The following is a 14629-nucleotide window of genomic DNA, read 5'->3' as shown; positions in this document are numbered from 1 at the left end:
TCTCTTTCCTTCCTCCTTCCAAATGATGCAGTGTGGAAATTTATATCACTCTGAGACTTCCTTGGGTAGTAAAGGGCAGGATGGAAATCCAATCTCCTCCTCCTCTTCTTCCTCTCCTTTCTCTCCTTCCTCCTCCTCCTCTTCTTTTTCCTCCTTCCTCCTCCTCCTCTTCTTTTTCCTCTTCTTCCTCCTCCTCTTCTTCCTCTTCTTCCTCCTCCTCTTCTTCCTCTTCTTCTTCCTCCTCCTCCTTCCTCCACCTCTTACAGCCAGTTTGGTGTAGTGGTTAAGTGCGCGGACTCTAATATGGGAGAACCAGGTTTGATTCCCCACTCCTCCACTTGCAGCTGCCGGATGACCTTGGGCAAGCCATAGTTCTGACAAGAGCTGTTCTTGAAAGAGAGCAGTCCTCAAAAGAGCTCTCTCAGCCCCACCTACCTCACAGGGTGTCTGTTGTGGGGAGGGGAAGGGAAAGGAGTTTGTAAGCCGCTCTGAGACACCTTTGGGTAGTGAAGGGCGGGGTATAAATCCAATCTCCTCTTCTTCCTCCTTTCTCCTCTTCCTCTTCCTCCTCCTCCTTTCCTTCTTCCTCCTCCTCCTCCTCTTCTTCCTCCTCCTCCTCCTCTTCTTCTTCCCTTCCCTCCTCCTCTTCTTCCTCCTCCAACTCCTTTTCTTCTTCCCTTTCCTCCTCCTCCTCTTCTTCCCTTTCCTCCTTTTCTTCTTCCTCCTCCTCCTCCTCTTCTTCTTCCCTTTCTTCCTTCTCTTCTTCTCCTTCCTCCTCCTCCTTTTCTTCTTCCCTTTCCTCCTCCCTCCTTTTCTTCTTCCCTTTCCTCCTCCTCTTCTTTCTCCTCTTCCTCCTCTTCTTCCCCCTCCTCTCCTCTAGTGTGACCGCTATACCACCTTCCCCAGAAGTGACTCTCTTGCTCTCCCCGTGCAGTGCCGGGCCGCAGTGGCAGAGGCCTTCTCCGCCGTGGACAGCCTGATCCACGCTGGGCAGCTGGAGAAACTAGCGGGGGACTTCCGCTCCTGCAAGCCTCTGAACGGGACCGCCGACCTCGTCGACATGGTCAGCAGCCTTGCCGACATCTTCATGGGCGCCGTGCAGTACAACGACGAAGGGGTCCAGGGGAGCAGCGTGGCCGGTCTGTGTAAGCTCATGACCAACCAGAGTGGCTCTCCCTACCAGAAGCTGATGGTGATCAACAAGGTGAGTTTGTGTTGTCCCCCTGGGTCCCCGGTTCTGTGTTTAATTCAAAATGACACACACACCCTCGCTCGTATGTAAAACTGGGCACATTCAATGAATACTCATGCGATTGACTAGGTTGATCGATGGCCAGCCCTTATTTATTAACAGCTTCTAAAAGCTTGTTGGTCTCAGTCACAGTTCCCCAACGTGGTGCCCATGGGCACAAGGGCATCTGACACTCGGGCTGTGAAAGACCTCTGCCTGAGAGCCTGGAGAGCCATGAAGGGGGGCCGTGGCTCAGTGGGAGAGCCTCTGTTTGGCATGCAGGAGGTCCCAGGTTCAATCCCCGGCATCTCCAGTTAAAAGGACCAGGCAGGAGGAGATGTGGAAGACCTCCGCCTGAGACCCTGGAGAGCCATGAAGTGGGGCTGTGGCTCAGTGGCAGACCTTCTGCTCGGCATGCAGAAGGTCCCCGGTTCGATCCCCGGCACCTCCAGTTGAAAGGACCGGGCAGGAGGGGATGGGAAAGACCTCTGCCTGGGACCCTGGAGAGCCATGGAGTGGAGCCGTGGCTCAGTGGCACAGCCTCTGCTTGGCATGCAGAAGGTCCCAGGTTTAATCCCCGGCATCTCCAGTTAAAAGGACCAGGCACCTGAGACCCTGGAGAGCCATGAAGCTATAGCTCAGTGGCAGAGCCTCCGCTTGGCATGCAGATGGTCCCTGGTTCGATCCCCGGCATCTCCAGTTAAAAGGACCAGGCAGGAGGGGATGGGAAAGACCTCAGCCTGAGGCCCTGGAGAGCCATGAAGTGGGGCTGTAGCTCAGTGGCAGAGCCTCTGCTTGGCATGCAGATGGTCCCTGGTTCGATCCCCGCATCTCCAGTTTAACAGACCAGGCAGGAGGGGATGGGGAAGACATCTGTCCAAGACCCTGCTGCCAGTCTGAGTAGACAGTATTTTGATGGGTCAAGGGTCTGATTTCAATATAAGGCAGTTTCATGTTTCCAAATGGGGTGAATGGAATTCTTTCATTAGGGGATCCCTTTCCAATTTGAGCCAGTTTCTTTCCCCAGGGGAATGTCCTCAAAGAGTGTCAACACTCACAATCCTCAACTTGTTAAGCATCGGTGTGGTTGAAAGACAATCTTCTTCTGCGATGGCCATGGTCTTTCTATTTGCGATTAGGAGCAGAGGAAACTGGCAAGCGGCTCCCTGCCAATGGGCACTGAAACACTATTGCTTTCTATAGTCTAAATAGACTGTTGTCGTGATTGCCGCCTTCAGAGTTTGGGCCGCGAGGAGCTAGAATTACAAATAATCTTAACTGGCAGCGATGAGAGAAACCGATCCACCCAACACTGTGCGGCTTCAGAGAATTTAACAAGGGTGTTTGGTGCTAGTTGGATGCAAACCAACACTTTCACTTCTGCTTTTCCGCTTCTTCTCCTTCCTGAAGTCCTCGCTCGATTCCTTCCGCCGTCTTCTCCTCTCTTTTCTCCTCCACCCTTCATAATGACGGTCTCCTGCTGCCTCCCCCCATTTTTCTGTGTATATGGGAAGTGCGCGGACTCTAATCTGGGAGAACCGGGTTTGATTCCTCACTCCTCTACCTGCAGCCGCTGGTGTGACTTTGGGTCCGTCACAAGTTCTTTCAGTGCTGTTCTCTCAAGGACAGTCCTCAAAAGAGCTCTCTCAGCCCCACCTACCTCACAGGGTGTCTGTTGTGGGGAAGGGAAGGGAAAGGAGATCGTAAGCCGCTCTGAGACTCCTTCGGGAAGTGAAGGGTGGGGTGTAAATCCAATCTCTTCTTCTACTTATGGCGACCCCATGAGTTAATGACCTCCAAACAGGGTAGCATCAAAACCACCAGAACAAGCATACCGCGGACAATAATGAGAACCAACGCACAAAACGTATATTAGAAAGTTCAAAACATCCATAAGGATGTGAGATAGGATGCTGGACTGGATGGACCACTGGTTCTTCTTATGTGCTTATCAGGAGAAGGCCTCGGCCTCTCTGCCCTGTTGTTGGCTCTCCAGAGGAACTGGCTGGCCACCGTGTGAGATAGGATGCTGGACTGGATGGACCCTCACTGGTCTGATCCAGCAGGGCTCTTCTGAGGTACTTATGAAGGCCTCTGCCTCTCTGCCCTGTTGTTGGCCCTCCAGAGGAACTGGTTGGCCCCTGTGTGAGACTGGATGCTGGACTAGATGGACCTCTGGTCTGATCCAGCAGGGCTCTTCTGATGTTCTTACGAAGGCCTCGGTCTCTGTGCCCTGTTGTTGGCTCTCCAGAGGAACTAGTTGGCCACTGTGTGAGACAGGATGCTGGACTCGATGGGTCACTGGTCTGTTCCAGCAGGGCTCTTCGAATGTTCCTTTTTTTATTTTATTTTTGTAAATTCTATTTATTGCTTTTTCGACAAACAAACACACAATGGGATATACAAATATTATGTACATTGTAACATTCCAGTCTGGATTAAAAAAAACCTCCATCCTTTATATCTTTTTCATATCCAGTAAATTAAAGCACGATTATAAGATTTTTTACTTTAGCAACAAAGTTTATAGTAAGATTAAATTACATTTCCTTTAACATCATCAATGTTACTATCAATCCAGCTTAATAATGCCCATCTAATTGCATAAGTAATTAAGTAATTCCTCCCTCCCTATTTGTGCTGTTTAAGAGTTAACAATTTATATTTATTTATATTCACACTATGTCCAACGATCCAAATATACCATTAAGCTTTTATTATTGTATGTTCAAATAATTTCACCTTCTCTCAACTCATCTTTATACTTCTGATGTTCTTATGTTGGCCTCTTGCCTTCTTTCGCAGAGGCAGTACGGAAAGGAGGAAAAGAAGAGAAAGACTCCAGCTTTTAGGGGGCGGGAAATAACCAAAACTCCACCACTGTATTTTTTGCTAATAGCTCCTGGGGCAGAACCCTGAGTAGAAATTACGCCCTCGGTGTGACCTCCCTTCTTCCAACAGATGTTCCTGGACAGCTTTGGAATGAAGTGTCTAGACAGTTGTCATGAGGACTCCTTGAAGGAACTGCGCGATACGAACTCCACCATGTCGGGTGTCGGCGTGAGGCAATGGATCTTCCAGACATGCACCGAGTTCGGTTATTGTGCGTGAGAAGGACTTTACATGCCCCTTTCACTGAGAGGCAGTGTGGTGTAGTGAATAGAGGGGATGGACGTAGGACCCTAGGTGACCTGGTTTCGAATCCACACTTCTGCCATGGAAGCATGCTGGGTGACTTTGGGCCCGTCACAGGCTCTCAGCCTGGCTGACCTCACAGGGCTGTTGTTGTTGTGAAGAAGAGTTGGTTTTATACCCCACTCTTCACTACCCAAAGAAGTCTCAGAGCGGCTTACAATCGCCTTTCCTTTCCTCTCCCCACAACAGACACCCTGTGAAGCAGGTGGGGCTGAGAGAGCTCTGGGAGAACTGCTCTTGAGAGAAAAGCTCTGAGAGAACTTGTGGCTGACCCAAGGTCAACCAGCTGGCTGCATGTGAAGGAGTGGGGAATTGAACCCAGTTCTCCAAATTAGAGTCCGCCACTCTTATCCATTACGCCAAAGCCGCTTTGAGTTGCAGCTGGGGAGAAAAATGGGATGTAAACAAACCAAAGCGAAATAGTTGCATGCGACATCCTTCTCCATTAAGTGCCAGACATAACCTTTTTTATTACACTTAGTTATGGCTGTTACGAAGCGACCGGCCTCCACCCAATCACAGAAGTGGTAAAACGGAAGTTCGGGCTCGCTGCAGCCTCAAGTGTGTTTCCGGATATGCAGAAGAATCGGACTTTCTAAATTAACCAAAAGGGGGACCCTGCCCCCAAAGGCCCAATGAGGGTCAGACATGCTGCAGGAACACAGATGGTAGAGAGCCAGTTAAAGGAAACTAAAGGGGAAATCAGCCTGCCGAAGCCGCTTTGGTGTAGTGGTTAGGAGCATGGACTCTAATCTGGGAGAACTGGGTTTGATTCCCCACTCCTCCTCCACACGCAGCTGCTGGTGTGACCTTGGGTCAGTCACAAGTTCTCTCAGAGCTGCTCTCTGAGGGACAGTCCTCGAGAGAGCTCTCTCAGCCCCACCTACCTCACAGGGTGTCTGTTATGGGGAGGGAGTTTGTAAGCTGCTCTGAGACGCCTTCGAGTAGTGAAGGGCGCAGTATAAATCCAATCTCTTCTTCTTTGTCTTTCTTCTTCTTTTTCATCGTCCTTTTCTTCTTCCTCCTCCTCTTCCTCTTCCTCCTCCTCCTTTTCTTCCTCTTCCTCCTCTTCTTCTTCGTCTTCTATTTATATCAAGGGTCCCCAACCATTTTGAGCCTGTGGGCACGGGAATTCTGACACAGCATGGTGAGCGCAGAAACAAACTAGGTGCCACAAAATGGCTGCCGCAGGAGGCGGAGCCAGCCACAAAATGGCTGCCGCAGGTTACCTTCAGTCACACAATGTAGCTCCTTGTGTTGTGGTAGCTGTGGTAGCACCTCCCCCCTACACACACACACACACACCCAGTGGCCAGTGTTCCCACTAAGCTGAGTTAGTGTGAGCTAGCTCACAGGCTTTTAGCCTCCGGCCCGCACCTTTTTGTCTGAGCTCAGGAAGAAAGGCTCCAGAGCAGACTAATTTATGGAGCAGCCAAATTGCTCGCTCACAACTTCAGTGCCAGTGGCTCACCCAGTACAACATTTGCTCACAAGACTCCACAGCTTAGAGGGAGCATTGACACCCAGTGACCTCTGTGTTCCATGCCCAGAAGATGACAAAAAAAACCCCTCCAGGATCTCCAGCCAAAGTGGTCTGGAGAAAAATTCCTTCCTGACCCCAAAGTGGCGACCGGCATTTCCCTGCGCGTGTCAGAAAGGGCCGCGAGAACTAAGCACTGAGGCGACCCTTCCTGCCCTCCCTTCTCGTGGTCTGCCTAAGTTCACAGAATCAAGATTGCTGTCAGCAGGGCTATTTTTGGGCAGGAACGCACAGGAACGGCGTTCCGGCTGGCTCCCGAGTTGGCCACGCCCAGCAGGAGCTCATTAGCATAATAGGCCACACCCAACAGCAGAAACTCATTAGGATTGGCTACATTAGGGGTGTGTGGCCTATCATGCAAAGGAGTTCCTGTTACAAAAAAAGGCCCTGGGTTTTGACAACAAACAAGGTCAACAGAATAAGAAGCAAAAGGTAGGCGTGGCTGGATGAGCACACTTCTGGTAACGTGGGGTGTGGCCTAATATGCTAATGAGCTTCTCTCTCTCTCTCTCTCTCTCTCTCTCTCTCTCTCTCTCTCTCTCTCAGGGGTGTGGTCTAATATACTAATGAGTTTCTGCTGTTGGGTGTGGCCTATTATGCTAATGTGTCCCTGCTGGGCTTTTTCTACAAAAAGAGCCCTGGCTGTCAGAATCTGTTTCTGCAGTCCTTGTCGAATTTTAGAGGCCGGTCCGGATCCAAACAAGCACAGAGGGTCTTAACTGCTGTGTCTCTCTCCTCCTCTCCCTCCAGACCAGACGTGTGAGGACTCCACCTGCATCTTCTCCCGCCTCATGAGTCTCCTGCCCGAGCTAGACACCTGCCAGGAGATCTTCAACGTCTCCCGAGAGAGGGTCCAGGAGGCCGTGACTTTCACCAACGAATACTATGGGGCCGACCACCCCAAAGCCAGCCGGGTCCTTTTCGTCAACGGTACGGAGAACGGGGTGCAGGGCTATTTCTGGGCAGGAACGCACAGGAACGGAGTTCCGGCTGGCTCCCGAGTTGGCCACGCCCAGCAGGAACTCATTAGCATAATAGGCCACACCCAACAGCAGGAACCCATTAGGATTGGCTACGTTAGGGGTGTGTGGCCTAACATGCAAAGGAGTCCCTGCTACAAAAAAAGGCCCTGGGTTTTGACCACAAACAAGGTAAACAGAATAAGAAGCAAAAGGTGGGTGTGGCTGGATGAGCACACTTCTGGTAACATGGGGGTGTGGCCTAATGTGCTAATGAGCTGTGCTGTCAGGGGTGTGGCCTAATATGCTAATGAGTTTCTGCTGTTGGGTGTGGCCGATTATGCTAATGAGTTCCTGCTGGGCTTTTTCTACAAAAAGAGCCCTGACGGGGTGGGTCAGGACGGCTTCGGGCTCGGCGTGTTTTTGTGTAGTTGAACGAGACCCGGAGGGAGAGCAGGGAAACATCACGGCCTCGAATTTATTGTCTGTCTTGGAAACCCCTGTTCTGGAGCTGCGGTGGCTCAAGTGGTTAAGACGCTGAACTGCAGGCTGTGGAAGGTCAGTCGTTCAGCAGTTCGAGACCCGAGTGTGCCGCATGATGGAGTGAGCTCCCGTCTCTGGCCCCAGCTCCTGCCAACCTAGCAGTGCGAAAGCAAGAAATTGCAAGTAGACAAATAGGTACCACTTCGGTGGGAAGGGAACAGCGTTCTGTGCGCCTCGGTGTTTAGTCATGCCGGCCACATGACCACGGAAACGTCTTCGGACAGCGCTGGCTCTTCGGCTTGGAAACGGAGATGAGCACCGCAACCCCAGAGTCGGATTCGACTGGCTTTCGAGCAAGGGAAACTTTTACCTTTACTTAAAATATTTACTATTTCGCCGGGGGAGGGGGGAAATACTTTACATATGCTTAGAGGTAATTGACTCTTCACAAATGGTCCTGCCTCCCCGCCTGCCTCTTCTTCTGTGGTTTCTATTTAGGGTGGAGAGGACAGATAAAACTCGGGCAGCGTTCCAGAATGTAAACCAAGGAGATGGTATTTAAATGGCATTTAAGAGCGCCATTTAAATGCCGTTGATGAAATGCCATTTGAAAGTGGTACACATTTTCTATTGACTACCAGGCAGTTGTTCCGGGGAAGAAGGACATTAAGGCTGACTTTAGTGGAACAGCTATGGAGGAAAAGCAGGGAAGATTGTAATAGTCTTGTTAAAGGAGGGGAAGGCCTCAGTTTTGGGCTGACAATGTTTCTCTTGTTCAGCAGCTAGGAAACCTGAATAGGACGACCTCTTTATCAGTTGTGCTTCATCGTTCTGGGTCTTATCTGCTTGTTTTGCATAACTTTACCTCCTTCTGTAGAGTCAGATCAAGATGGGTAGCCGTCATCAGCCTGTCTGTAGCAGTAGAAAAGAGCAAGAGTCCAGCGGCACCTTAAAGTCTAAAAAAATACGTAGCAGGGTAGGAGCTTTCATGACTCACCAGTCACTTCTTCAGATACAGCTAGAATGGGAGCCCATCTGTCCTATTTATTGGGAAGTGGACAGCTTTCAGATGCCGAATCACATCAGCAGGCGAATGACAATAGCAGGTGAATGACAATAACAGGCATGGTTGGGTTTTAGGTGAGGTATCAAGAGAAGATAGTAGGCGTGAAGAAATCAGCATCGGTGACTGTGACAGCAGCCATGAAATTAAAAGACGCCTGCTCCTTGGGAGGAAAGCGATGGTGAACCTAAACAGCATGATCAAAAGTAGAGACATCACCCTGCCAACAAAAGTCCGCATGGTCAAAGCAATGGTATTCCCAGTAGTCATGTAGGGCTGCGAGAGTTGGACTATAAGGAAGGCCGAAGAAGAGATTCTTCTGAACTATAGTGCTGGAGAAGACTCTTGAGAGTCTCTTGGACTGCAAGAAGATCAAATCAGTTAATCCTAAAAGAAATCAACCCTGACTGTTCCCTGGAAGGCCAGACAATGAAACTGAAGCTCAAATACTTTGGCCACCCAACGAGAAGGGAGCCCTCACTGGAGAAGACCCTGATGCTGGGAAAGATTGAAGGTCAAAGAAGACGGGGACGGCAAAGGAGGAGATGGTTGGACAGTGTCATAGATGCAATGAACATGAAGTTGAGCAAACTTCAGAGGATGGCGGAAGACCGGAAGGCCTGGCGTGATCTGGTCCATGGAGTCGCGAAGAGTCGGACTCGACTGTGCGACTGAACAAACACGCATTTTTGTCTCAGCTCAGGAAGGTTGTGGCTCCAGAGCACACCGATTCATGCAGCAGCCAAATCGCTCGCTCACCACTTTAATGCCAGGAGCTCACACAAAGTAGGATTTTTGCTCACAAGACTCCACCGCTTAGAGGGAGTTCCACACCCAGAAGATGACAAAAAAAACCTCCAGGATCCCCGGGCAAACTGGCCCGGAGAAGAAATTGCTTCCTGACCCTAATGTGGCGATCAGAATTTCCCTGGGCGTGTAAGGAAGGGCCACGAGAACTAAGCACTGAGGCGACCAATACTCCCTTTCACCCGCCGGCAGGGGGAGGGGGGAATGTTCCAGGAGTGGGAAGTGACGTCGGCCCCCGCCCCATTCCCCCCAAAACAGTGACATCGCACACGACTCGCCTGCGTCACCCGGAAGTGACATCGGGACATCGGCGACATTGGGGATGATGCTCTGGATTTTGAGCAAAACTTTGTGGTAAAATCGGCATCAAACCATAGAGTTGTGTCCAAAAATCCAGAGCTCACACCCTCGATGTGACTTCTGGGTGACACAGGCCTGTGTGTGCGACGTCGCTGGGTTTTTTTTGGGGGGGGGATTTCTTCCTGCTGGCCAGTTGGCTGCCGGCAGGTGTAAAGGTAAAGGTTCCCTTGCTCAAAAGCCAGTCGAGTCCGACTCTAGGGTTGCGGTGCTCCTCTCCGTTTCCAAGCCGAAGAGCCAGCGCTGTCCGAAGACGTTTCCGTGGTCATGTGGCCGGCATGACTAAACACCAAGGCGCACGGAACGCTGTGACCTTCCCACCGAAGTGGTACCTATTTATCTAACTGCAATTTCTTGCTTTCGAACTGCTAGGTTGGCAGGAGCTGGGACTAGAGACGGGAGCTCACTCCTTGAGCCACCGCCGGCAGGTAGCAGCCCACAAAACTGGGGGATCCCATTCCCCACTGGGCAAATGGCAACTGTATGGCTAACAGCCACAATGACCTGGCGGACTCCCTTCATAAATGGGTAAATGGGAACCCCATCTGTTGCTGAAAATGGCAGCTAACGGCCAGGGGTCATTTCCTGCGGGAGCGCACAGGAGCGGAGCTCCGGCAGTAAGGAGCCCAGGGGGCGGACACATGCAACAAGCCCCGCCCCCTGCTCCCAGCAGCCCTCATTCGGGCCATGAGGAGCAAGAAGCAGCCAGGTAAGGTGCAGAGCCCCCACCCCGGCCCGCCTTCAGGTACAAGCTCTCCCTCCTCTGCGAGGGCAGATCTACACGTTTCCACCCCCCCAATAGCTAGGAATCCAAAAGAGTCCAGTGGAGCCTGAGCGGTGGGCGTTGCCTTCTGACACACTTCTGGTGATGTCAGGGGGTGTGGCATATGCAAATGAGTTATGCTAATGAGCTCCTGCACCTCTTTTTCTACAAAATGACCCCTGCTAACAGCAAAGATCTGCAGAGGAGCCAGATCTGGGCTTTGTGTGAATGGCTTTGTGTGAATGATTTCCTCTCTTGCAGGTCGGCGGTTAGGTCCTGGAACTGGAGCCAGCTCTGTTTCTTGGATCTGCGCCGCCGGGATCGGCCTCGCCCTTCGGATTGGATCCTGCTATTAACGCGAGCCTCTCTCCTTTAAATCAGGTGACATCGACCCCTGGCACGCGCTGAGCGTCCTTAAGAACCAGTCCCGCTCCGAACTGGCCCTGCTGATCAACGGCACGTCCCACTGCGCCAACATGATGTCTTCTAGCCCCACGGATCCGTTGCCCCTTGTCCAGGCCAGGAAGGTGAGGGGGGGCCACGGAACCTTGCGTGGAAATCTTGTCAGGGGGTTGGCTGAAATCTTTTCCACATCCCTCCGGTAATACCAGATACTCTTCTTGGTCATGCTTGCGGTAGTCAGACACAAAGACGTTCGAACGTAAGAATGTCCTTTGCTGGTCTAGATAGTCCAGTCTAGCTGGCTTTTCGTTTCTAAGAGTAGCCCGTCTGGAGCTTGCTAACAGATCGTGAAAACGACATCTCTCCCTGTTTTGTTGTTTCGAGAATCTGGTACTCAGGGGTACACATCTTCTGAATATGGAGGTTCTGACTGTTGGGGGCCACTCAGTACATCATTCATACACACACACACACACACACACACACAAAAGGAAAATACGTCTTGACACCGAGAGTGATTAAAATGTGGGATTCGCAGCCAGAGGATGTAGTGATGGCCACAGCTTTAAAAGGGGGATTATATAGATTCATGGAGGATAAATCTATCAGTGGCTACTAGCCATGGCGACTGAGGGGAACCTTCACACTCAGAGGCGCTAAACCTCTGAATCCCAGAATCAGGAGGCAATGTCATGGGAAGACCTTGGCCTCTGTGCCCTGTTGCTGGCTGTCCAGAGGAACTGGTTGGTCACTGTGTGAGACGAGATGATGGACCAGAGTTATTGGTCTGATCCAGCAGGGCTCTTCTGATGTTGTAATGAAGGTCTTGGCCTCTATGCCCAGTGGTTGGCCATCCGGAGGAACTGGTTGGCCACTGTGTGAGACAGGATGCTGGACTAGGTGGACCACTGGTCTGATCCAGCATGGCTCTTGTGATGTTCTTACGAAGGTCTCTGCCTCCGTGCCCTGTTGTTGGCGCTCCAGAGGAACCGGTTGGCCGCTGTGTGAGACAGGATGCTGGACTAGAGGGACCATTGGTCTGATCCAGCAGGGCTCTTCTGAGGTTTCTTATAAGGGGAAGGCCTCGGCCTGTGTACTCTGTTTTTGGACCCCCAGAGGAACTGGCTGGCCACCATGTGAGACAGGATGCTGGACTAGAGGGACCACTGGTCTGATCCAGCAGGGCTCTTCTTAGGTTCTTACGCATGCTTCTGCTGACAGCCGTTAAAACCAGAAAGCCAGGGTGGTGTCGTGGTTGGAGTAGGATCAGGAAGAACTGGGTTCAAATCCCCGCTCATCCTCGGAACCTCGCTGGGTGAATTTGGGCCACGAATTTTTAGCCTAGTTCACCTCACATGATTCTTGTGGGGACAAAATGGAAGGGAGAGCCATGTATGAGAGCCAGCGTGGTGTCGTGGTTAAAGTGTTGGACTGGGATCTGGGAAACCCGGGTTCGAATCCCCACTCTCTGGCATGGGAGATTTGCTGGGTGACCTTGGGCCAGTCATACCTTCTCGGGCCTAGGCTACCTCAGAGGATTGTTGTGAGGGTATAAGACAGAGGAGAGCAAAACAACATAAACCACTCTCGATCCCTGTTGGGAGAAAGAGGCGGGATATATTAAATTTAAAGAAATAAAATGTATTCTGCTTGGGGTTGCCAACTGTATGCTGGGAAATCCCTGGAGATTTGGGGGCGGATCCTGTGGGAGGGACATCCATTCCTCCTAGACTTTATGGTATACCATAGAGTCTGCCCTCCAAAGCTGACTCAAAAATGATGGTCACAGTCACAGAACAGACTGGGGAAAGAAGAAACTGTGAGGAAACTGCTAGAAAATATTTAAATAACAATCACAAAATTTATACAAAAAATGTGTACAAAAAATCTACATATATAAATGCACAAGGCAATTGAAAATGGTGTACGGTCTCCGGAATGTTCTATCGTTTTGATACTGTTCTTCTTCCGAAAGTGGATGAAAGCAGCGACTCTTGGTCTGTCATTTCAACAAGTAGGTATCAAAAATGCCATTAATATTCACCGATGTATCATAACTTAGTTGCAAGAAATTCTCTGAAAGAATGTTCCTAGGGCAAAGTGCTTGTATAATGCACAGTTTCTTCTTCTTTCGGTCTGCCCTCTCCAGGGGGAGGGATACGTGTCGCCTGAAGGTCAGTTGTAATTCCGGGAGAACTCCTGGATTGATCTGGAGTCGCCTGGGAAGAAGGACCTACAAATGGTTCAGGGAGGAATCGTGTGCGCTCCCGGAAATGTCTTAGGGTTACCAAATCAATGCCCCCTCTAAGCTGTGGAGTCCTGTGAGCAAAACCTCTACTCTGTGAGCGACCGGCATTAAAGTTGTGAGCCAGCGATTGGGCTGCTGCATAAATCAGTTTGCTCTGGAGCCCTCCTTCCCAAGTGGAGGCAAAAATGCACGTGCCGGAGGCTTAAAAACTGTGAAGGCTGGAGGCTTAAAAACTGTGAGCTGGCTCACACTCACTCAGCTTAGAGGGAACACGGGTTACCATCCTCCAGGTGGGGCCTGGAGATCTCCCAGAATTGCAGCTGATCTCCAGAGAACAGAGATCCGTTCCCCCCTGGAGAAAATGGCCGCTCTGGACGCCGGCTTCTATGGTGTTACAGCCCACCAATGCTCCCTCCAAGCTGTGGAGTCTTGTGAGCAAAAATTCCACTGTGTGAGCTCCTGGCATTAAAGTTGTGAGCGAGCCACTTGGCTGCTGCATCAGTGGGTTTGCTCCGGAGCCCTCCTTCCCGAGCTGAGGCAACAAACGTGCGAGCCGGAGGCTAAAAGACGGTGAGCTGGCTCACACCGACTCAGCTTAGAGGGAGCACTGTTAACCCCCACCCTCCCCAGGCTCCACCCCTAAATCTCTGGACATTTTCCCGGTGTAGAGTTGGCCACTCCATATGAGACTGACCTCTGAATAAGAGTTCAAGTTGGAGTCTTGCAATGTGGTATCCAGGGGAGCGTTTGGTGTGTCAATCTTGGTACTCCATAGCTAACCCTGGCTTTTCTCTCCCCTCCCCCTTCCCCTCCCCACCCCTTCAGTTTGGTGTAGTGGTGAAGTGTGCGGACTCTAATCTGGGAGAACCGGGTTTGATTCCCCACTCCTCCACTTGCACCTGCTGGTGTGACCTTGGGTCAGTCACAAGCTCTGGCACAGCTGTTCTTGAAAAAGAGCCGTTTGTGTCAGAGTTCTCTCAGCCCCACCCACCTCACAGGGTGTCTGTTGTAGGGAGGGGAAGGGAAAGGAGTTTGTAAGCCGCTCTGAGACTCCCAAGTGAAGGGCGGGGTATAAATCCAATCTCTTCTCTCTTCTTCTTCTTCCGTGCAGCGGATCAGCGCCCAGGTTGGTGAATGGCTGGAATTAGCACGAAAGACCACCGGAGAGCTCTGAGCGGCCAGGTGGGAGAAGGCCTTTGACCCATCTGTACTACCAGAGTCTGCCTCTGGAGGAATTCTGCTTGGACATTCCCCGCCCGAGGGAGCATTTCTGCGTCTTCCTGTGCCTCCGTCCTGGAGGCTGTACTTTTTTATTTTATTTTTTTTTAAAAAAAACACTTTCAAAATACAGACTTTTTAAATATCTCATTCGGTTTTGTCGAAGTCCTGTTAAGAAGCCAGATCTACTTGTAAGGGGGCAGAACTAGGGTCATAAAAACATAAGAGACGCCAATGTTGGATCAGGCCAAAGGCCCATCCAGTCCAACACTCTGTATCACACAGTGGCCAAAAATACCAGGTGCCATCAGGAGGTCCACCAGTGGGTCTCTCTCTCTCTTCCCCCCCCCCCACCCGCCTTAA

At 51.1% G+C, this 14629-nt stretch overlaps 1 protein-coding gene across 1 annotated transcript in view; it reads left to right on the top strand.

The window, feature by feature from the left end:
• The window catches only part of PRSS16 (protease, serine 16), a gene marked incomplete at its 5' end in the record, with an annotated part of 23834 nt that extends 9443 nt beyond the window's left edge, over positions 1 to 14391 (top strand). Inside the window, 5 exons of the mRNA XM_015421704.1 lie at positions 935 to 1204; positions 4193 to 4334; positions 6717 to 6896; positions 10780 to 10925; positions 14160 to 14391. Coding sequence (XP_015277190.1) covers positions 935 to 1204; positions 4193 to 4334; positions 6717 to 6896; positions 10780 to 10925; positions 14160 to 14222 — 801 coding nt within the window. The remainder of the gene's footprint in view (positions 1 to 934; positions 1205 to 4192; positions 4335 to 6716; positions 6897 to 10779; positions 10926 to 14159) is intronic.
• Positions 14392 to 14629: the final 238 nt, after the last annotated feature.

This window comes from Gekko japonicus, unplaced genomic scaffold (assembly GCF_001447785.1).
Source record: "Gekko japonicus isolate JY-2015 unplaced genomic scaffold, Gekko_japonicus_V1.1 scaffold2945, whole genome shotgun sequence".
In the NCBI taxonomy this organism is placed as follows: Eukaryota; Metazoa; Chordata; class Lepidosauria; order Squamata; family Gekkonidae; genus Gekko; species Gekko japonicus.
The sequence above is the reverse complement of the archived record's forward strand: the minus strand, read 5'-3'. Positions and strand labels throughout refer to the sequence as shown.